General features: G+C 46.0%; 1 protein-coding gene and 1 long non-coding RNA gene across 2 annotated transcripts in view; one reads left to right on the top strand and one right to left on the bottom strand.

Annotated features, from left to right (window-relative positions):
• Positions 1 to 21,192, bottom strand: part of LOC101481031 (nuclear receptor coactivator 3) — a 62,644-nt gene that overhangs the window by 1,476 nt on the left and 39,976 nt on the right. The window contains exons 3-22 of the mRNA XM_004546213.3: positions 14,355 to 14,462; positions 13,371 to 13,531; positions 11,410 to 11,510; positions 11,138 to 11,312; positions 8,473 to 8,655; positions 8,031 to 8,117; positions 7,744 to 7,884; positions 7,296 to 7,443; positions 6,479 to 6,969; positions 5,266 to 6,386; positions 5,012 to 5,144; positions 3,771 to 3,926; positions 3,322 to 3,555; positions 2,895 to 3,000; positions 2,624 to 2,795; positions 1,999 to 2,325; positions 1,501 to 1,599; positions 660 to 912; positions 337 to 514; positions 25 to 217 (exon numbers count right to left, since the gene is read on the bottom strand). Coding sequence (XP_004546270.2) covers positions 25 to 217; positions 337 to 514; positions 660 to 912; positions 1,501 to 1,599; positions 1,999 to 2,325; positions 2,624 to 2,795; positions 2,895 to 3,000; positions 3,322 to 3,555; positions 3,771 to 3,926; positions 5,012 to 5,144; positions 5,266 to 6,386; positions 6,479 to 6,969; positions 7,296 to 7,443; positions 7,744 to 7,884; positions 8,031 to 8,117; positions 8,473 to 8,655; positions 11,138 to 11,312; positions 11,410 to 11,510; positions 13,371 to 13,531; positions 14,355 to 14,443 — 4,548 coding nt within the window. The 5' untranslated portion in view covers positions 14,444 to 14,462. The remainder of the gene's footprint in view (positions 1 to 24; positions 218 to 336; positions 515 to 659; positions 913 to 1,500; positions 1,600 to 1,998; positions 2,326 to 2,623; positions 2,796 to 2,894; positions 3,001 to 3,321; positions 3,556 to 3,770; positions 3,927 to 5,011; positions 5,145 to 5,265; positions 6,387 to 6,478; positions 6,970 to 7,295; positions 7,444 to 7,743; positions 7,885 to 8,030; positions 8,118 to 8,472; positions 8,656 to 11,137; positions 11,313 to 11,409; positions 11,511 to 13,370; positions 13,532 to 14,354; positions 14,463 to 21,192) is intronic.
• On the top strand, positions 9,080 to 19,777 carry LOC143414203 (uncharacterized). Its single transcript, XR_013094713.1, has 3 exons — positions 9,080 to 9,273; positions 11,238 to 11,627; positions 15,774 to 19,777. It is a non-coding gene; the product is annotated as an uncharacterized LOC143414203 (long non-coding RNA).

Raw genomic sequence — 21,192 nt, 5'->3', positions numbered from 1 at the left:
GCTTCTCACACCCTCTGAACATACCTGATCAGGCCCCATCGGCATTCGTCCCATCACCATTGGGTTCATACCCATTTGCCCCATGTGACCTCCTCCTCCACTAGGCGGCATGCCCCCGTTCATCATCATGCCTCCATACTGCCCTGGATTCCCCTGCTGGCCAAACTGCTGTTGCCCTGGAGGTCCCTGCTGCGCAAACTGTTGCTGAGGGTACGAACTGGTGACAGAAGGAAGAAGAGTTAAACTGTTCCTCTTCAACAAGAGAAGAACAGAAACTATGCCCATCCCTCTCCCCTCCTCCTGACAGCGAGATGTAGGGGAGTAAATGTGTCGTACCTGTTGCGACCCATGCCTCCCTGTGACCAGCCTTTCATATCAGCACCTTGGTACATGGGGCCACCCTGTGGGTGCTGTTGCATCATGGGATTTTGAGGCCCCAGGCGGCCAGGCATCATGGCATTAGGAGGACTTCCACCTGAGGGGCCAAAAGAGGGGTCTCCTTGCTGGCCTATCCCTGTGGGGAAATCATCAAGCTTCAACTTCTCTCCACTATTGTTTAGGTACCAGTAATGTTCAAGGCACAGTTGATAAATACAGTACCAGCACTCACCACCAGGGAGCAGCAGTATTCTGCCTAGAAAGCAGTTAATTAGACTCACCATAGTTGCCACCATAGCCAAACTGCTGGGGGCCCGGCTGGCCCATGGTTGGCCCTCCCATAGGGTTGTCCATACCGCCAGGAGCTGTAACGTTGGGAGGAGGGCTGAACCCTCCGGCAGCCGCAGCAGCTGCCGCCGCCGCCTGCTGTTGCTGTTGCTGCTGCATCAGCATCATCATGCGTTGCCTCCTCATCTGCATGGTGACCATCTCCCTGCTTCGTTGAGCCATCATCTGAGCGTTCAAGAAGCTCGGCTGGAGAAAATAAATAGATAATCACATTTCCAGAGGAGAACTGTCACCTGCTGTAGTCATATTTAGACCTTTCTGAAAATATGTGATGAAGAATGTGTTAAAACTGATGGGAAAATGGACACGATGTAATAATATTTTCCTAAATTTTACTAAACTACAACAGCCAATTACACTATTAAAGATGTAGCACTTGAAAACTGCAACAATGCTTCAATAATAGACTGGGTCTAAAATTGCTGCAACTCATCAGAGGTCACTGTAATACTTTTTTTCAACCCCAAATTAAGGCTGAAAGTCTGCACGCGGCTAAATTAACAAAATTTGTGTCGATGGTTAAGAAGAAAAAGATGCAAAAAGGGTGATTTATTATAACACAGTGCCACATTTAAAAAACTGTGCACACACAAAAGGTCTGAGCTTGCACACAGTAACTCTACAGCTACTGCGTCAGCCGTTATATCTATTTGCTTGGTACATAAACACCTTTTTGTGTGTTTATTTAGTCATTAATAAAAGTATGACAGGTAACTGCAGTCACATTAAATCCATTTTCACTTAGATGTAACCAAACAGGTTTTTGACATCTACCTGTCCTCCCATGCCAGGTTGCATGCCAGGCCTCATGCCAGGGTTTCCTCCTGGGTTCTCCATTTTCAAGGCCATGCCCTGCCGTGTCTGATTCATGAACTTCAGGAAAAAACAAAAATCCAGGATGACAAGATGACAAAAGCAAATATTAACACAGAGCTCCAACACAGAGAGACAGACTTAATATTTACATCTATGGCCAACTTTTGGTTACCAGTTAACCTAACAAGCATGTCTTTGGCCTGCAGGGGGAAGCTGCAAGAGCGAGGAAGCTCCAAATTTCAAAATGGACAAAACTATCCACAACAAATACAGGTTTCCAATTTTCCAAGGTAAGACCACCACTGACTTTATTTGCATAATGGTACACTTGCGTTTGTCGTTCTAATTTAAACATACTGCATATCCTGTTTGTATCACAAAAACTACAATACTGGGACAAATCTGACCCAAGTTAATTTGCCTGTAAAACAAATCATGATGGTCTTGTGGTCACACCTGTTGTCCCTGCAGTCTCTGTTGCAGCTGGAGTCTCATTGGTTTGTTTGCACTCATCATCCTGGGTCGCATCATGTTGGCACGAGGGTGGCCCATGCCCACCATTCCACCCATAGCGGGGAAACTGCCGCCTTGGCCCATTTGTGAGAGCATGGGCCCAAATCCCCCCTGCTGGGCCTGACCCTGCATAGGGTTCCCTCCATAGCCAGGCTGCATAGGCATAGTAGGAGGTCCAGGATAGCCCTGCCCATAGAGAGGCTTCTGGTCCACTACCATGGACGGATCCTGCCCTGGAAAAGGTTCTAGCTGCTGCTCTGCTCCCTGTGTCTGGAGGAGATAGGACAAGAGGACAGAAAGAGAAGTCTGTCAAACTTCCAATTGGTTTCCAATTGGTTTGCTCTGTAATTATCTTTTTCTAAGTGCACAGACTGATCCCTCTGGGCTCATCTGTTACCTTTCAGTAAGGGAACAGATTGAACAGGGTGAGTCACGACTGAAATATCAAATGCAAAGATGAATGCTACACTCGCATGCAAGCAATGATATTTTTCTCCTTTTACATCACATATTGAGAGGTCTGGAAGAGCACATGGGTGAACATGTTGTCCTTTTATTGTTTTCTAACCTGGCTGACGAGGTCTGGGATGCCCAGAGCTCTGTCTATCTCCTCCAAAGCGATGCCATCTGTATTGTTCAGCAGGGAGTCTAGCTGGTCCAAAAGCGCCCGTTCATCGCTCTGACCCTCACTCGTGGTGGGAGGCACCAGAAGATCATCTAAGGTGTTGCCAAACTGCCGCCTGCAACAAACGCAGAAAAAGAGAAACTCAGCACAAGGTTCAGGATAAAACATAAGAACATAAGAATTCAATGGAGACCCAGAGGGGTGTTGCACTGACCTGCTTCCCTCCATGCCCATCATTGTGTCCGGCCAGGAGGGCGACTGGTTCGGTTGGCCCTGCTGGCTGAAGGGGCTCATACCCATGCCCATATCAGCAGAACCTCCTAAACCAGCAAGACATGGGTATAGTTATATAGCCAGTCAGCTGCTTAACTGCTAATAAGGTTTCTAGCAGGAAACATTCACATTCCCCCAAGAAATGTAATTACTTTACTTTTCATCTCACACTATCATTCAAACAAAAAGTTAAGTTTCATTTATTCATAGTTAAGTTAAACTATGAATATACATTACAGATACTGAACACAGTATAAATATACCTGCCAATCTCCTTGGCTTGTATTTCTAAAATTTCACCCTTCTGTCTGTGCTTGTAAACATTTCCCTACCACCATCGGCGCCTGGGCCCCGTATGACAGACGTACCCATATCCATGAGCTGTTGCTGCAACATCGACCTTGTGGCTGGTACGCTGTTGGAGCGGCTGACCATGGACCCTGACATTACGCCCTTGCCGTTGTTGTTGTACTCCATGCCCGGGCGCATCATGGGTGGATATCCTGCTGAGCCCACAGGACTGGCACTGGTGCGGGGCATGCCCCACTCACCTGAACTACCCATGGGGGATCTCTGAGGACCCATCCCTCTATTCATTGGTCCTGGCAACACATAAACACCACATGCGTGTGTCAGTATCAGTATCAGTATACACAGAGCAGTTTAGCCCAGTCTTAGTCCTCAATATTATCCATTTAAATTGTGATACAGTCAAGGGCAGAAACTGGTGAACACAAAAACTGAGAGGCAGAGAAAGAGTGAGAGGAAATGTGCGGAGTAAATAAATTCTGAGCTCCATAAACACATAACCACACACCCATGTTTCCTGGATAGCTGTCTGGGCTGCCCATCATGTTTTCCTGCTTGACAAGCATGGGGCGTCTGCCTCCTCCAGGCCCACCAGGAGGCTTTGCATCCATGGACATGGCCCTCTGGAAGGGCACCCGGGGTCCTGAACCCATACCTGGACTCCCTGTACAAGCAGCATAAAAAGATTTCGGTGCTTTATAAAAATGTAAATGTATGACATGAGAAAAAACAGCTCCTATAATAACATATTTGTCTTGAAAAGTATTGATATCCCATTGTTGCACAAGCTTTCTTTTTATGGATTCATAAATGAATAAATGAGAAAATAATGAAAATAAAGAGAAACCCAACAGAAAATCAAATAGAATCGAATGACTAAAATTAAGCTATTTTCCCCCTGCTCCGTTACTCACAGCGGGCTGCCACAGCGGGTAGCTCCACATATTTGATTTGACTGCTGCTTTCAGTTTTTATGCCAGATGCCCTTCCTGACGCAACCCCAAAGGGATTTGTGTCTCCTCCTGGGATCAAACCGGGGATCTTCTGCAAATGTATAAACCACTACACTATGGAGCCACTAACCACTAAAAAATACAGGGACTTAATAAAATAATGCAGTTAATATTGAAAGTATTAAAAATTAAACAGGCTCCAGTCGCCTTCAACCCGAAACTGGACAAGCGGTTGAGAAAGTGGACGGATGTTTTACTCTTTCTTCTTTTTAAGACAACTTTTGTAACACTTTTAGAGATTTAGACTCACTCACATTTTATTAATCGTCATTTATTCAGCGAGCGAGGATATACAAGCTTTTTTCACAGGATTCAAAAACAGCAGCTATGACATATAAAACATTTTAACAGCTTATTAAAGTCAGATGCTGCGTGTGAATACAAATCTCTATATGGTCTAAACTAAACTCCAGTGAGAGAGATTATAGTGTTCGCTTCACTTTTGTATTTTTTGGCTTTGAAACTGAAGTTGTACTCTTTGCTACTGTTTTGTCAAAGGATCAGTGTTGCAACATGCAAAATGCTGCAAAGGAGGAGCCCTCTTCAGTACAGCTGAAGAGAAGTGTTTGGGAAACAGCCACACAGACGTTAAGAGTTCAAGAAAACTCTGAATGACAGCATGAGATGTTCAGATGCTATTTCAGTGGCATTTTATCCTGATATCATCACATATTATATCATAACGCCTGCTCTGCGTCTGTCACTTCTCATAAGCTTTGATCTGTAAACCACTCACCCTGCAGGCTGTCGTCAAGGCAACCCGGGGGTTTGCTTCCTGTGTCGTTGGCCCCTCCACCTCCAGCCTGATCGGGGTAAAAGTCAGAGCTTGAACTCCTCAGATCTCCCAGGATAGATTCCAGGTTGTGCAACTAAAAAAAGAAATAAAATAAAAATAGTTACCCAATAAGTCAACAAGACAAGATCAAACATTAATCTTCATGGAAAGCTAAATGTCAGGTCACGACAATAGTACAGTACAGTCAATCTTACATCATCAGGTGGTTCTGACTTGATCTTGCTCTCGGGATGTTCAGGTACAGGGCCGGGCCCAGATCCAGGGATACTCCGTGGTGGGCCGCCAGCAGCCCCCACAGGTCCCTTCCCGTCTAGCTCTTCGAGTTTGGGCTTAACATCCGCTGGCTCTTTGGAATCATCCTTGTTGAGGAGATAATGGAGGAGGGCATGGGTCTTCTCCTTCTTGGGACTATGCTGCTCCTGTTTGGGATCTGTGATCAACCCAGGGCCCGACCCGGCCCCTGAGCCTCCTGTTCCAACCTCAGCGCCCTCCTGGCCCCCGAGAGACACCTTGCCTGTAGCCTCAGCTGTGATCTTAGCCACTTCATCTGGCGTATTGCCGTTCTGCAGTAGCTTGTGGAGGATCTTGTGCTTCTCTTGCAGCGAGCCAGTATAGTGGGCTGATGACATTGATGCTGACACGCCCCCTGGTCCTGTCGCTTGGCCTGAATTTCCACTGGCCGAAGAGGATGAGGTAACCCCAGTTGATGAGGGGCTAGTCATGCCTCCCGTCGCATCCTTACTGTCTGAGCCCGCAGGAGTGTTACTGCTGGTCGGAGGGGGCGGTACAGGGGGCCCCGTTGGCCCACTGCCACCTATTCCCAGCTCCTCTGTAGGAGACGTCAGCAACTGCAGCAGCTTCTTATGTCCCTTACTGTCTGGCACTCTGCGAGGAGGTTCGGAGTTAGCCGCTCCCGCTTCATTGCTTCCGTCTCCAGAGTCTTTAGTCGCTGTTGCTGCCTGGCTATCTGGTCGGTCTCCGGAACTCTCAGCCTGAGGATGCTGATGATGGTGGTGATGGTGCATGGGGTGGTGATGGTCGCTGGGTCCAGGTGCTAAGCCCCCGGCTGGGCTTTTGGAGCCATCCTGGCCTGGTTTGGCTGCCTGACTGGGCTGAGAAGAAGAGGAGGAGGAGTGGATGCTGGGAGAGCTGTCTGGTTTGTGGGCCGGAGAAGGAGATGTTAGGGTAGAGGGGAGTGAGCTCCCTACTCCTTCACTGATGGCTTGTAGGGCATTTAAGGAGCTGCTGGAGAAGGTGGTGGTGCTGCCCCCACTTCCACCATTACTGCCAATGCCACTCATAGGAGAGTGCAACCCTGGAACAGAAAGAGGAGTCACACATTAACTGGATTCAACAATGAATTCAGTAAATTAAAATATGCTGAACACTTGACGCTAACAGACTTACCTCCAGGTGAGAACTGGTTGGAGCCCATTTTTGGGCTTCCCCGGTTCCGAGGTGACATCAGGAGACCCTGCTGAGGAACGCCCATTCTCGGGCTCCCCGAGGGACTGTTCATGCCACTGAGGCCAAAGCCGCCACTGCTCTGAAACGGGGGCTGCTGTTGGTGCTGCGGCATGCCTTGGCCTGGGTGATTCATAGGACCCATCTGATTCATGTGCCCCATCTGATTCATCTGCATCATGCGGTTACCCATGCCTCCTCCTCCTCCACTTCCTCCTCCGCCATTTCCTCCATACATCGAGCCGCCGCCCATCGGACCCATGTGACCCTGCTCATTCATGCCGAAGCCCCTGTTCATGCCCCCCATGCCCCCCATACCCATTCCGCCACCGGTGTTCATTTGGGCATTCGGGTTGGGGCCTCCCATGCCCTGCTGTCGCATCGTGTTTGGCATCATGCTCCCACCCGGTGCTGAGCGGTAACCATTCGGCTCCCTGTGTGGAAGTAGAATAAAAACTAGCACAAGCTTTGAAAAAAAGCACATACCTTGAAAGTGCACTGTCTCCCACAATAACCTCTCAGACTGTAGACTTGAGATAAATGCATATAAAATACTCGCTTCTCTGCGGATTCTTTTCACTGTTCACAGGATGTCGGTGTATATAAAAGCTACTTCAGCTCCCACTTGAGCTATTTATGTGGCATGAATACCTTGGCTGCCTTGCATAGACATGCTTGAAGTGCTCCTTTTTGTTAGTACAATAAATGAAATGCACTTTGCCGAGTATGAATGCAGTGTGTGTATTTTCAGTTTTCTGACCTCTGTAGTAGGTGCGTGGAGATGAAGCCTTGCGGCTCGTTGCTCATAGGGTGACGGTACAGCTTACTCTTGGTCTGGGCTGTGACTGGAGTGCCGTCAGAGAGGGAGAAGCGGTACAAGGGCGTCTCTGCGTGACCCTGCAGAAAGGCTGCACAGACAGATAGAGTAAGATGACCTAAGTCACAACACAGGTCATCAATCACTTCCTATATGATGAAACCGTCTGTTCAAGAGATCAGTACTGGGATGGTAATGCAGGAGGTGTTTGTGTTTAAATAAGTAAGAGTCTTCTTTCTAAAAAGATAAGTAGTAACAATAAACTAAAAACAAAACCAAAACCAAGATAAATAAATATACAGTTAATTAAATAAAGCCTTTACCAGCTGATATTTTTAATGTGGATTTCACTGAGATGAATTCACTAAGTCCTTATACGTGCGTTACCCACCCTCATGATAGTGGCGTTTGTGTGACCAGGGCTGCCCATCGCTGTGCTGAAGGAACATCTGAATGCAACGCCTCAACAAATCCTCCCAGCCCGGACGCATCGACGCTCGCAGGGAGTTCTGGTCGATCTGAATCAGTTTACCTGCCAAGCAGGACAGAAGGAGGGCACGCGGAGGGAGGAAGCAAGAAGACGCAAGAAGAAAGAGTCAAACCTGTTCGTGGGTAAAGAAAGACCATCTCGGCCTGTTTGAGCTTCTGTGTTTGTTTAGTGAGTACGCAGCTCCTCACCTGAGAGTTCATGCCTGGTGTTAAAACTCTCCGTCCTCTCCATGGCTGTCACTCGACGGGCCACGCAGATCATACATGACTGAAGGTCTGCAGGCGAAAGGAGATCAGCCTTGACGATACTTCATATTCACTCTGTGCGTTTGAGGCTGATTATTCAGTATTGGTATTTAACATTAATTTTCACCTTTTATTGTTTTATTTATGTTCTATATTATTCATTTACTTATATCTGATTTTCCACTTTCTTTTAGAGATCCTCTTACAAAAACACAAAATAAGGGATAAGATGTGTCTCATTGAAAAATATATGAATAGACTGTAAATGTGCATGTGAGCCTCTAAATTTGTGAGGTTTCTACAAAACAGTGGATGTTGAGACAAAAACTAAGAAAAACACATTTCTGTGTAGAGACACTATTGTGAATATACTGGCTCCTCCTACCTTCGCCCTCCTCGATCATGGCCTTGGGTTGGGTAAGAGCAAAACATTGCATGGTCTCGTAGCGTGGCCCTCCAGGCCCCTCCTCCATGGGGCCGTGGGCATGGCCAAATTTGACCAGCATCCGGCAAGTAAAGGTGTGACTCTTCTGTCGGGCTGCCTCGCTTCCCCACGACACCCCATTTACTAAAAAAAGGAACACAAACAAAAAGGCGTTTACTCTTGGGAGTAAAATGGAATGAGCCTGACGCTCGTGGGACTGAAAACCACACACAGCTATGAATGGATTGCCTGTCATCAAATATCACAAACAGCTCACACCCTATCCTGCCACAGATCCACACAGACACACAAAGGACGACAAAGGAAGCAAAATAAATAAATAAAAAATGGCACTGCAACATGTATTGTCCTTCTTTAATTGAGAAGCAGAAGCTCCCGCTGCTGTTCGGATCCCTGGCTAAATGGACCATGGGATTAATCTAGCCAAGGTGTCGATTTCCAATATCTCTCCCTCCCAGTCTGCTCTGCAGTGGGCAGAGGCCAGGGACACTCAGCCATCTATCCTCATTTAGACCCTGACTTCTCATCACGGCATGCACGCACACATTTAGAAGGGGTCACCTTCACAGGGAGATGAAGAAAGAAAGAGGCACAAGGAAATGAAACTTCAGAGAGAGATCCGACTGTTCGCCAAGGTCTGAGTGAAGCCTTATCGGGGCCTTGAGCTGGCCGGAGGTTTCTGTCTGGTAGGTGTGCAGAGGATACAAGAGAGGACCCGGGAGAGCGAGGCACGTCGGGGAGGTAAGCATGGCAGTGGTGGGGAGGGGCTGTGTGATAGTGAGAGGTGATTTAACAAGGCCTTAGGTTTCTCTCTGGAAAAAACAAACAAAAAAAAAAAAAACAGAAAGAAAGAAACACCAGCAGTCACCGGGGCTGACGCCTCCCCTCAGACGCAATTAGCCAACAGCGAGGGAGGACAGAGGGGTCAAAAGCACACCGGCTAACAATGAAAGCTCACTTCATGTTCTGGGGACGAGCGTGTGTGTCTGTTTTTGTTGGTGTATGTGTGTTTCTTGGGTGCTTGTGTGGTGTGTGTGTGTGTATTTAACTGTAGCTGGCACGGTCAGCGGTCATCCCGCAGGAATGTGCAGCGAGAGCGCATTTCATTCACGGCTTCTAAAGATAATGAAGGGGCAGAGCAGCAGAGCGAGACACAATGAGGGGTGGGAGAGCAGAAAGGGAAGCCGGTTGAGAAACAGACAACCACAATATTCGTCTTAGTAGGCAGCCATATTAAGTATGAATGAGGCTGAGAAAGAGCGAGTTGAGGGAGGCACCAGGGACGCTGAGAGGAAAAGTAGATAAAGATGAGTGTTAAAAGATAAAGAGAGCAAGTGAATAAAGGAGCGTGCAGGGGAAGAGGCAGAATAAGTGGGAGAACGTGTCAGTGACATGTCGGAGCCGCCGCCACCACTGCTGCTCGGAGGTTGCTGCTGCTTAGTTAATCGAGTAGCAGGTTCAGTCGAGCACACATATCCATAATTAATCAGCTTTATAAATAGTTCTCCACGCACATGCTCACATACGCGCGCGCACACACACACACACGGCACCCTGACGAGTGGATTACTGACATAGACGTGTGAAAATACACAATAAGCAGTCGGAGAAAGCAACATTTGCTCGAGTACTGCGCTTAACTCTTTCCTGTTTAGCTATTTCTTGGAGACACGCTCTCAAACGTGGTGATGTGATGCTTTATTTGAGTTTATTTTTTAATAATTTTGAGCCACCGAGTCTGAAAGCACCACTTATCGTGACGATCACTTCTTATCATTTTTAGAATTTTTTTAGATAACAACACCAAAATAACCAGGAGATGAATTCATAATAGGAGCAATCATCATTTGCACTCCGGTATTAAAGAATTAGCCTCACCTCATCCAACTACACAACAATAAAATGATACTTAGCCCTAACAGAGGGTACTTACATTACTCTGGTTGTACACAAATACTAAAAGTAGAAAGATTTCCCATACTTCGAATGGAGTATTTTTAGGGTGTGGTGGTACTACTTTTAGCTGAGTATAAGTTTTGAGTGCTTGCTCCACAACTGACAATAAGACACACATACGTGCATGCAAACACAGGGAATTAAGTAGAGGAAAGTGAGGAGGTGCATTATTCAGCAGTACGTAGTTTCCAGATGGCTGCCATGGGATCTGAATAGAGCTCGGGCCTGTTTTACACTGTCTGGACCACTGAGTGTGACTGACAGCCGTGCTACGCTCTGCCTGCTTAGCACCGAGTGGGTGGGTGCTCCTGTGCACATGTATGTTTTGTCAGGTGTGTGTGTGTGTGTGTATGCGTGCATGTGTTTCTGAATTGCTCCTATGCACATGAACACGCTTCCCAGGAGCTCCTCATTATAACAGGAGATGGAGTAAAGACCGGAGGTGCAAGAATAAATAACTTTGAGAGTTTACGTTGACGTGTGCGGAGAGTTGTTGTAACCTCTCAAAGTTAGTTTTATACCTCGGCCCTGTGGAAGATGTCAAGCAGGGTTTGCTTTTGAGCAGATGTGTAGCTTTGCAGTGTGTGTGTGTGTGTGTGTGTGTGTGTGTATTGAGATGTGTAGGCTTGTGTGTGTGCGTGTTCCTCACTGTTGGTCTTGGGCAGGTTCTTGTGAAACTCCTCCCTGTCGTCCTCGTGAAGAATGTTGTACACGCTGGTGTTGATGAGCTCCTCCTGTTTGTACTGCAGGTACTGCGTCACGTTGTCCGACACGAACACGATGCTGCCCTCCCGGTTTACCACGAACAGGAAGCCATCCAGAGCCTGGAGCAGAGCGGCCGGAAGTTACCAACGGCCAGGTGGCCAATCGTAAGCATTGATAAAAAGCACGTGATTGACAGGGGAGGAGAGCTGGGCTCACCTGCAGCAGAAGTGGACCCAGGTGGTCCTTGTCGATGACCCCCTGACCAGTTGAGGACACGTCTGACTTTTGAACGTCGTCATCGTTGGATGAAGCTTTACCTGGAGGAGAGGAAATGAATCACAACAAGAAATAAATAAATCGATGACATCACACACAGTCAGTTCAAACCCAGCTGTTTTCAAAGAAGAAGAAAAAAAGAGCAAAGGAGAAACAAGGTGAGAGCTATGTTACCTGAGAAGAAGCAGCCAGTCCATCACTACCCAATCTGCATCAGCAGGGGGCAGCGTTTCTCAAGTTTCACTTTTTTTTTTTTTTTTATTTAAAAATACAGGTGAGGAGGGAGACGGATAGAGGCAGGTTTCTCTGAGGAGCCCGTCAGGAGGAGAGGAGGGCTGGGTGCATGTGGAGCAGGTAGCTGCCGTCCTCATGCTTTATATTCAGTGTCAGACTGTGAGGGACTGGCTGGTAGGCTGGGGCTGAGAGAGAGAGCGAGCGGGAGAGAGCTAGAGAGGATCTGGAAGCTGTAATGGTGCAGGGGTAGGAGCTAAGACACCTGAATTAATGGAGGTGCTGAGGCTGAGAGCGGGAAACACAGACGGAGAGAAAGATGGAGATGGGGAGGTCCGGGGCTGAGACAGAGAGATGTGGATGGGAAAAATGGATTGTGTTGGCTCGTTGTATTAATGCAGAGCTCGGTCTGAGAAAGAGGCGGGGGCTGCTTGGCTACAGGAATCATTCTATCTGATTAGCTCCCAAGGGGCACTGATACCCACACAAAGAAAAAAAAAAAGCCATTGCTGCCTGCAGCCGGGCGCTGCGAAGTTAGGAAGAGAAGGACGAAAAGAAATGAGGGAAAGGAAGAGGAGAGAGAATGAAACAGAAAGAGAGAGGCTGCGCTCTATCAGTTCATTCAATATCTTAAGATGCTGGGAGCAAACCTGAAGATGCTGCAACTCATTGTGCTGCAATACAGATGAGACATGAGGAGGGAAGAAAAAAAAAGCAGGAGAGCAGAAGTGAAGCAAAAGCAGAGAATCTTACATCCAAGTGAGATGAGAAAACGGGAATGATTGATGGAGAAAAGAGCAAAATGAAGACTGGCAGTAAGACCAACTGAAAGTGAGAAGAGGAGAAGAGGAACAGGTAGAAAGCGAGAGACGAGTCTAAACACCCGTGTCATTTCTGTCTTCACTTCCTGTAACTATGGCAACCTGTCAGCAGCCAGTCAGGGCCAGCTGTAGCCTCTTCCCCTTCCTGTCGAGGTGGCAGACACTGACTGAGCCGAGCAGAAACAAGAAGGAACAAAATTTCACCACCGGCTCTTCCCCCTGATCTCCCTGAAGTTCACCTTGGAAGGAAAAATTGATCCTGACACACGTCCGATTCCAGGAGTTTAAATCTGTCAGTCTGTGCACTGATGGTGCCTCTGCAAGGCAAACGCTTCAGCCTGCAGCTTTCTAGATGGTTTGCTGCAGAAATGACCGCCGCATCACGGAGATGAAACTATGACAACTATGACAAGAGCAGATGTAACTGAACTAATAATTTGGCAGTTCAGCAGAACGGATGGGCATGTGATTACCTGCAAACGTCCAATTAAACAGCCCCTGGCAAGGCCAGCACACAGCTGTGCATGGCAATATTACAGACACACACACACTCGGAAATGACAGGTTCACAAAGCATTGCCAGTGTTTCCTCCCAAACATAAACAGTCGGGGCTGTGAAATTTGTGGGAGATGAATGACTGATCTGTCCTTGCACCTGGGCTCAGAAGAGGCACGCGTGTGCATGTGCGTGCGTACATGCTAACCCTGCAGCTGTCCATACCGCCGCTATAGCACCATAACACCTTTCCCAGTGTTTCCTACAGACACTTCCTCGCAGTCTACCTAACTTTCAGGGCACCTGTCCGTTTACTGCCCCTCAGTAGCCTTCAGATCACCGTGCCCACTCACCCTGCTCTTTGATCTGGCGGATCTGGCGCACCGTCTCTTTGAGGATGGCACATTTGTCTGGTTTGACATTGAAGCTGTCGATGTCGCTTAGGTTGGCGGAGATCAGCTCCGCCAGTTCCTCTATGTATTTGCTCTCCTGCTCCCGCCGCTTCCTCTCACACCTGCAGGGGGGCAATAAACAAAGATTAAAGCTAAACTACAGCGATGCACTTTTCTCAAAGTGTGATCAAAGTGCTGTTTCTATGTCAGAAAACAATGCAGAGTGGCTGCGAGGTAGATGGCAAGCAGTTTATTTGTGAGACCGATGTCTTCTTTGTGCCGCAAAAAATGACTAGTTGAAATGTCAGCAGTGGTTGTATTGAAGGTTGAGAACAATGGCTATCTTACGAGTTAGTCATTTGCTGATACGGCTAACTGGACATTACTTTCTTTTTTTTTTAAAAAGCTTGCAGTACGGTCACCTTTCCCGGCAAGACTTAGAAGAGTAGATCAATACCACTTCTAGTATTTTTGGATCATATTTGCCTTTATTTTTCAGCTGCAGTGGAGACAGAGACAGAAAATGTGGAGAAAGATCATCAAACGTAGGGTGAAAGGCCAGTGGAAATAAGCATCAATAACACAAAATTGAGTCTACACACATTAACGTGGCAATGGTCAATTTAATGTGTTTGTCCTGATGAAGACCTAACTGGAATAAAAACACATGACTAAAACAAAGTTAGTACACAGGCACTTTTTATTTCTTGCGTTCCAACCAGGTGAAAATGGCTTTACCTTCTAATTTTCAGAGCGTAAAGTACAAAGAGGAAATAAAAGAATTTTTCCAATCAAAACTACTAAAAATTTTTTTGCAGGGTTTCACTGTTACTCATCACGGCAGACATCGACATAATAGCTGTACAGCCAGAGCTCAAGAAGACATTGACCCAGTAGCCCACTTTCCTGCATTTCCCCTCTTGTTTGCTGATCCCACACACTCACCCCATACCAGGCGTGTCACAAGTGGAAAGCTTGCGTTTCCGGTTTTCCGAGCTCAGAGGCTCCATGGAGTTTTCCCCCAGCCCGCTCATCGTGAACACATATCAGCACCTGATAGAAAAAGAGCATAAAAACACACACACACACACAGAGGTGTAAATAAAACTTTAATGCATTGAGTGAAGTGATTACACAGTCCCCTCTTAGCCTTTTAGCTCTCATTATAAAGGTAATTGTGAAGGCAGGAAGGCATGGCAAGCATCCTTTTGAACTCAGCAAAAATAATAAAGGCAGGTTGTAAATGAATAAAGTGCAAAACAGTACACAAGCAGACTAAAATATGCTTATATCATGCAAATCGTATTCTCCTTGCAGAGACTGACAAACATAAACATGTCTCGTCGGCCGCCTCCTCCTCCTCCTCTTCTTATTTGGAGAATATGAGCGTAAGCATCTGAGGCTGTGTGTGTGTGTGCGTGTGTGTGCGTATGTGTGCGTGTGTGTGTGTGTGGCTGTGCATGTATGAGTTCATCAGCTCGCATGGAGTATCCACACGGGCATGCACACACATACACACAAAGACACAGGATTAGCAGTGTCTCTGATGATAAGCCACGCAACACAACTAACCCCGTTAGACAGCCGTCTGTCTCCCATAATGCATCACATTTCGTCTCCAGGAAGTGAGCTGATAAAGGTTGCGGGGATGAGAGGCAGATGGGCCGAAGAGGAGGAGGAGGAGGAGGCTGAGGAGGAGGAGGAAGAGAAGGGAATAGAGGGAAGGAAAGGAAGAAATGAGGAAGGGAGGGAGAAGCCGGTGCAGTGATGTGAGCTCTGATTGGTCATTTTCTTTGCCACAGTGACAGCAGCTGACACTGGGGAAAGGTAGGAGGGAGGGAGGGGAAAGGAGGATAGAGGGAGGGAAGAGAGGAAAGTAAATGAAGGGGAGAGAGAGCACAAATATAGTGGGAGACAGAGGAATTGCAGAGGAAGGAAAAAAAAACAAGGATGAGGGGGGGAGAAATCAGAGCAAAAAGAGGTGGCGGCAGTAGGAGGGAGCGAGCTGAGAGAAAGAGAGATAAAGGCATGTCAAAGAAAGACAGGAGGGAAGGGGAACAGGTGAAAGGAGGAGGATTCAGTAACATTCAGACAGTCTGGAGTGTGTTTTGAATGCATGTGTGGCACACAGAGTGGGCTGAAAACCGCCTGTACCCCTCTTAACCTTCACAGCCAGAGCAGCTTTTTCATTCCATTGATTACATGGTTATCCTCTGACCAGAGCACTGCCTCTCCTGCATAGAAAATCAGGCCAGCGGCAGGGGAGAGACGCCGGCCTGTTATTTAATCATCATGCGCCATGATCTCTGGTGGGATCGGAGCAAAAGCATCTGATTGTGTTGCCTTTTTATTTTTCGGTTTCAGGACAGAGAAGGTCCCAGTCTTCAGTCGTGTGAACTTGGCTTGCGAGAACGAGAACACACCTTCCTACTGAGACAGAATCAATATGAGGACTGCTTTCACGCATGTCTGCAAGACCAGGTGAACCACAAGTGTATTCTCTTGCAAGACAACAACTGGGAATACTCTCCTAAAAGCATGAGATGCTCTGAAATCTCACAGATACTCTTGCTCAATCCTTCCCTCTTTCAAATTTCTCTTTTAATCTCTCCCTCGAGTCCCTCCCGTCTAACTGACTGACTGTCTGCCTTAGTGCCTTTGTCTGCTTGCCTACCTCTTCTTGCCTATCCTACGATCTGCCTCCCTGCGTGCCCGTCTACCTGCCTCCCCGTCTGCTGCTCTTCGTTAGACAAAACCCCCGCTTGCTGTTGTCTGATGAAACCTACCACGAGGGAGATGAGGAGCAGAAGAAGCTAAAAGCAGCGAGAGGGGGAAGTACAAAGTAAGGAGGTTTCAGAACTCAAAGAGCCAAGACAAAGTGTTCGGGTGAAACTCCTTCTTTGCTCCTACACCAACCAAACCCGCCCGTCCGCCTGCCTGACTGCCAGCCTATTGATGGAGTTCTCAAAGGGGGAGTTGCTCTAATTGCAGAGTGAATGAGGCAGCCCCAGAGAATAGTTGATTAGGAGCCTGCTGAATGCCCCAGGGAAATGGGTCACCTCCAGCCTGGCGCGGGCCGCCCGCTTTTCCAGTGCGGGGAGAAAGTCAATTACACGCCACAGGCAGTGTGGGGCCTGGTGGCAGAGAGGCAGCGGGGCTGCGGTGGGTACAATACAGCAGCAGGGGGCAGTGGGAATGAGCCACGTAAAGAAGGAAATGGAGGATGATGGTGTTATTGAGGGCAGCAAGAGGGAATGGAGAGATGGGCATGAAGACGGCAATTTGAAGGAGACGTAGGGATACTGGAGATGTGAAAGGGAGTGTGCAGAGCAAAAAACATACTGCAAACTAGCTTCCCTGCACCTGGGTTAATGTGCAGTTTGAATGAGAGTATTAGAGAAACTGGAACAAAAACTGTGGAAATTAAGAGGATATTGTTTTGGGAAATGAAAGAGAAATTTTGGCAGGAAAAACCCCAAAACACACAGTCGCAAAGCACATTTGTTAGTAAAACTTACAAATGTTCAAAAAACTAACAATAGTCAAATCATCCATACTAGGATCTTATAATCTTATCTTAAGAAGACACGATTGAGTCGGTCGAGTTGTGGCAGAAAACAGCACTGGTCATTTACACTCACAGCGAGTGTACAATAACCACATTTCACAAACCAACTGCTTCATGCATGCAGGCAATTATTTAAAGCCCGATTCACAGTCACAGAAATGCATTTAAATGCAATCTCCCCCAAAAAACTAAAAGAAACCAAAAGAAATTGGTTAAAAAGTTGGTTTGAAAAGGAAAGGAAACCGCAACAGAGGTTACGACTAGGATAAAGAAGTTAGGAAAAAAGTAGAGACAGAATCACAACAAACAGCAGGTGTCAACAGTTGGTTTTACTCCAATGTTATAAGTTCCAACTCCTCGGCAGTAGGTGCTAACACTGTCTTTTGACACTGCCTCCAGGTGACAGTGCACAGGTACAACATGTAGACAGGGGCATGCAAAGCTCAGCGTACGGACTACCCAACACAAAATCATGCTGGGATCTTTGTTCCTAATCCAGGTGTGACTTGTGTCCTACGATACTACAATGCGCTCATGTTAGAGGTGTTAAGAGACTGGCATACTCCTTTAGAAATTTTTGTAGGATGGTCGAACAGCTTCAGAAAGCCCCCACCAATTTCCGGTATCATCAATGAGAATTTATGTAACAGAAGATCTGACACTTTACACCCACTTCGTCCAGCCACTGTCCAACTGTGCAAAAAAAAAAGCAGTCAACATCTTTCTTCTGCCTCAAGCCCCATTTTTTCCATTTCTTATTTTCACTTGTGAATCTCACTGTATAAATCGACTATATCCAAAACAAAGGCATACGTGTGGTAGCCGTTGCTCTCTGATGTGACTGGACAGCATACTGTACATTTCTTTTCTAACCATACATCCGCTGTTTAGCCCCCTAAAGCCTGAATCATGAGCAAATTCATAAAGAATTCTAATTTTTCGAAAGTGGAGTGTTTATTGAGCTTTTTGGTGTGTCTAAAAAAGAAATTAAGTATCAGTTTGTATGTATAAGTTTTAATTTGTCCGGGATTGTTGTGTAATTTGCACCGGTGATCTAGAGGTCTCAAAAAGTCAAACATTCTACGCTTGGAGTTACAGGGTTAGAGAAACAGTAACACAAATGTATTCTTATATACCTCAAATGATGAGGTTAAAGGACACTGGGAAGTAAAATAAGAGCAGAAATCCAAGTTAGACTTCATAAGAAATTTGTATGTTCTCACTATGCCTGCAGAGAGGTTATGAAACAGCACTGGCTTTAGTTCCCATCTGACTGGTCATGGGAAAGTCTCCTCGTTTGATGACAGGTGAAGGTTAGAGGACTCATGCAGGCAAGCAGCTCTGAACTTTGATATTAAGTTTGACCTGATACTCAACCCTGATCTTGAACTGAGTGATTCCAAGAGGCCATCACCTTCATGCTGGCAGCTGACCCATATATTATTTGGGTCAATGGGCGAATGAGGCAGGAGGATCGTTCAGGTCAGCTGTGGTGTCACTTAGGGTGAAGCTAAACTTCTGAGGTCTGCTAAAGGACAGTAGCATGCCAATGACCCTGGATCCCGGAGCCCAGTGGGAGCACGACTCACCAGGAACCACAAAGTTTATGGCTTTATGGCAAAACCAGAGGAAATGGCTCACCTCATAAAACAGAAAGCATACAGTCCTGTTGACTAGTGAGGGATCTAATTCACACACAATGTTGCTTTCAAAATATCCCCCTTAACTTTGGAAAAGACCTAAAGAACAGATTTTTTAGTCTTGGCAGGAAGAAAGAAATACATTATTCATTATGGAGAAAATACAGACACCGCACTGACTGATGGGTAAGCTACAATCAAAGCAGTATTGCTAGGCAACTGTCAAAATCCCACGATGAACACGTTCCTACTCATTCTCATGAGTTCTGAACACAAATTGACATTAATGAGAGTTTACTAGATTTTTTTTTAACGCAAGCCCTGCAGAAAAGAGAAAAAAAGATGGATGATGGACAAGAAACTCCACGGAGAAATGGAGTCGTTCTATTACGGTGATGGACCAAATACTAGGTGGAACAAATTTACTTCTGCAGTTTGTGGGCTTTATACATCCTTTAGAGGCACCTTTTGGGGTTCTTTGTTGTTGCTACTATTTTTATCTCTTGCACATATGATGCCAATGTCATAATCTTAGTTAGGATGGTAGGCAGAGACTGGATCAGAAGACAAACAAAAACCACATACTGCTTTTGTCTCCTGGCTATAAAAGCAGACAGTAGAGGATTTACTAATGAACTGACACAAGATGTTCATGGCGCCCAGAGGGAGAATCAAGTCAGAGCATAAGGACAGGGCATTAATCTATTTCATGTGTCCTCACACTTTGTGGTTAAGAGGAGGGGTGGTGCCTGGAAGGAAGCTGCCTGATGTGATGGTGCTTTCTCACAAGCAACCTCTATCAGGTAAGGTATAAGCAAGTTCAGGGCTACGGTGAAGCACGATGTGATTTCCCCGTGCTTTGTGTTGCTCCTAGTAAATCATGACAACGTTGGTCCACATTGCAACTGACCAATCCTGTTGTCTCTGCATTCAGTTAGCATTAGCCAAGAAGTTAGCAAACAGTATTAAAAACTATCACAAGGAAACCAACACAAGCAACCTAAATTTGGCAAACAGCAAATATTACCATTCCAATTTGTTCCAGAAGCTGGCCATGATACGAATCTCTCATACGTACATCATGTTTTGATTTGAGCTACGGAGATGATACTTTTAGTATTGTATTGTATTGTACTTGTAGTATTGGCTATATGAATAATAAAAACCAAACATGTTTTAAACTTTTGTCTAAACATTTTCTTTAATCCAATGACAAAAAGCTCTGAGGTAAACAAATAAGACTGCAAAAGTAATGTAACTCGGCTTTAGATATGAACATTTCAAACTGCTATAACATTTACTTTGAAGACACACGTCTGAAAAGCACAGATTCTAGACAATTATTGAGCACAATCATGGTTTCCACAGATGAATCACCTTAATTTTTAAGACCCAATGGCAGCTGCGGCTCAGGTTGTCTAATAATTGGACTGTCGTGCTTCCATCCCTGACTACCCTGATCTGCATGTGGAAATACTGAGCCTCTAATTGCCCTCCACGCAAGATACCAAGATACAGTTGTGGTCAGAAGTTAACATAGGCTTTTTCAACGTCTGGAAGAAGACCCAATTTTGTCATCCTCAGATAAAAAGGGAACTGATTAAGATGTTCAGGAAGAACCCAAGAACCACCCAGCATGAAGGGAGTTTTACGCTGCCATGGACTGAGAGGGTGCCGACCAAGAAAAAACTCCCTGCTCCAAAATCGACACCTACATGGGCAAGCCAAATGCCTTCTGGAGAGAAATCTTCACATGAGACAAAGATTGAGTTACTTGTCACAATCACAAGAAGTTTGGTGGACTAAAAGTGAGGCTTTGCATGGTGGTGGTAGCATCACTGGTGTACTGCACAAAGTGAATGAAATGATGAAGAAGGAGGACTACCTCAAAATTCTTCAATCTTTCCTCAAATCAAAAGCTTCAGTTGAAAGTGGGATATAATTGAGTGTTCAAAGGGGACAATGATCCCAAACACACATCAAAACTGGTTTTGGAATAGATAAAGCAAGCTAACATTAAACTTTTAGAATAGCCTTCCCGAAGTCCTGAACTTAAACCTGCAGAAAATTTGTGGACTACTCTTAAAAGCTGGATCTCCGCAAGGAACAACCAATTTAAAGGAACTCTACTAATTCTGCCAAGAAAGGCGATTCAGCCACAATCATGGCAGAAGCTTGTTGATGGTGACCAACTTGCTCCGGGACATTTAACCAACTATCAGTGGTGGTGTATGCACATATTTGAATCTGCATGTGTACTTTTGACCCTGTGTTTATTAGAGAAAATCCAAAATAAATTCAAACTTGCGCACACAATTCTTGTTTTTTTTTTATTAATCAAGGATTCATGCTGTACTGTGATTCCACCCTGGAAAAAGAACAGTTCAAAGAAATAATTAAAAGCCTAAAATCACAGTGACAGTCACGCCCATGATGATGACTGTATGCAAACTTCTGACCACAACTGTAGATGCACAGAATGAAGTGTTGTATGTATATGTGTGAATGTGGTGTAGTGTTCAAGTGCTTAAAGTGGTCAGTAAGACTAAACAGTATCTCATCCATCCATCCCTCA

This window comes from Maylandia zebra, linkage group LG20, assembly GCF_041146795.1.
Source record: "Maylandia zebra isolate NMK-2024a linkage group LG20, Mzebra_GT3a, whole genome shotgun sequence".
Lineage (NCBI taxonomy): Eukaryota > Metazoa > Chordata > Actinopteri > Cichliformes > Cichlidae > Maylandia > Maylandia zebra.
This window is presented reverse-complemented; position numbering and strand designations above follow the sequence as displayed.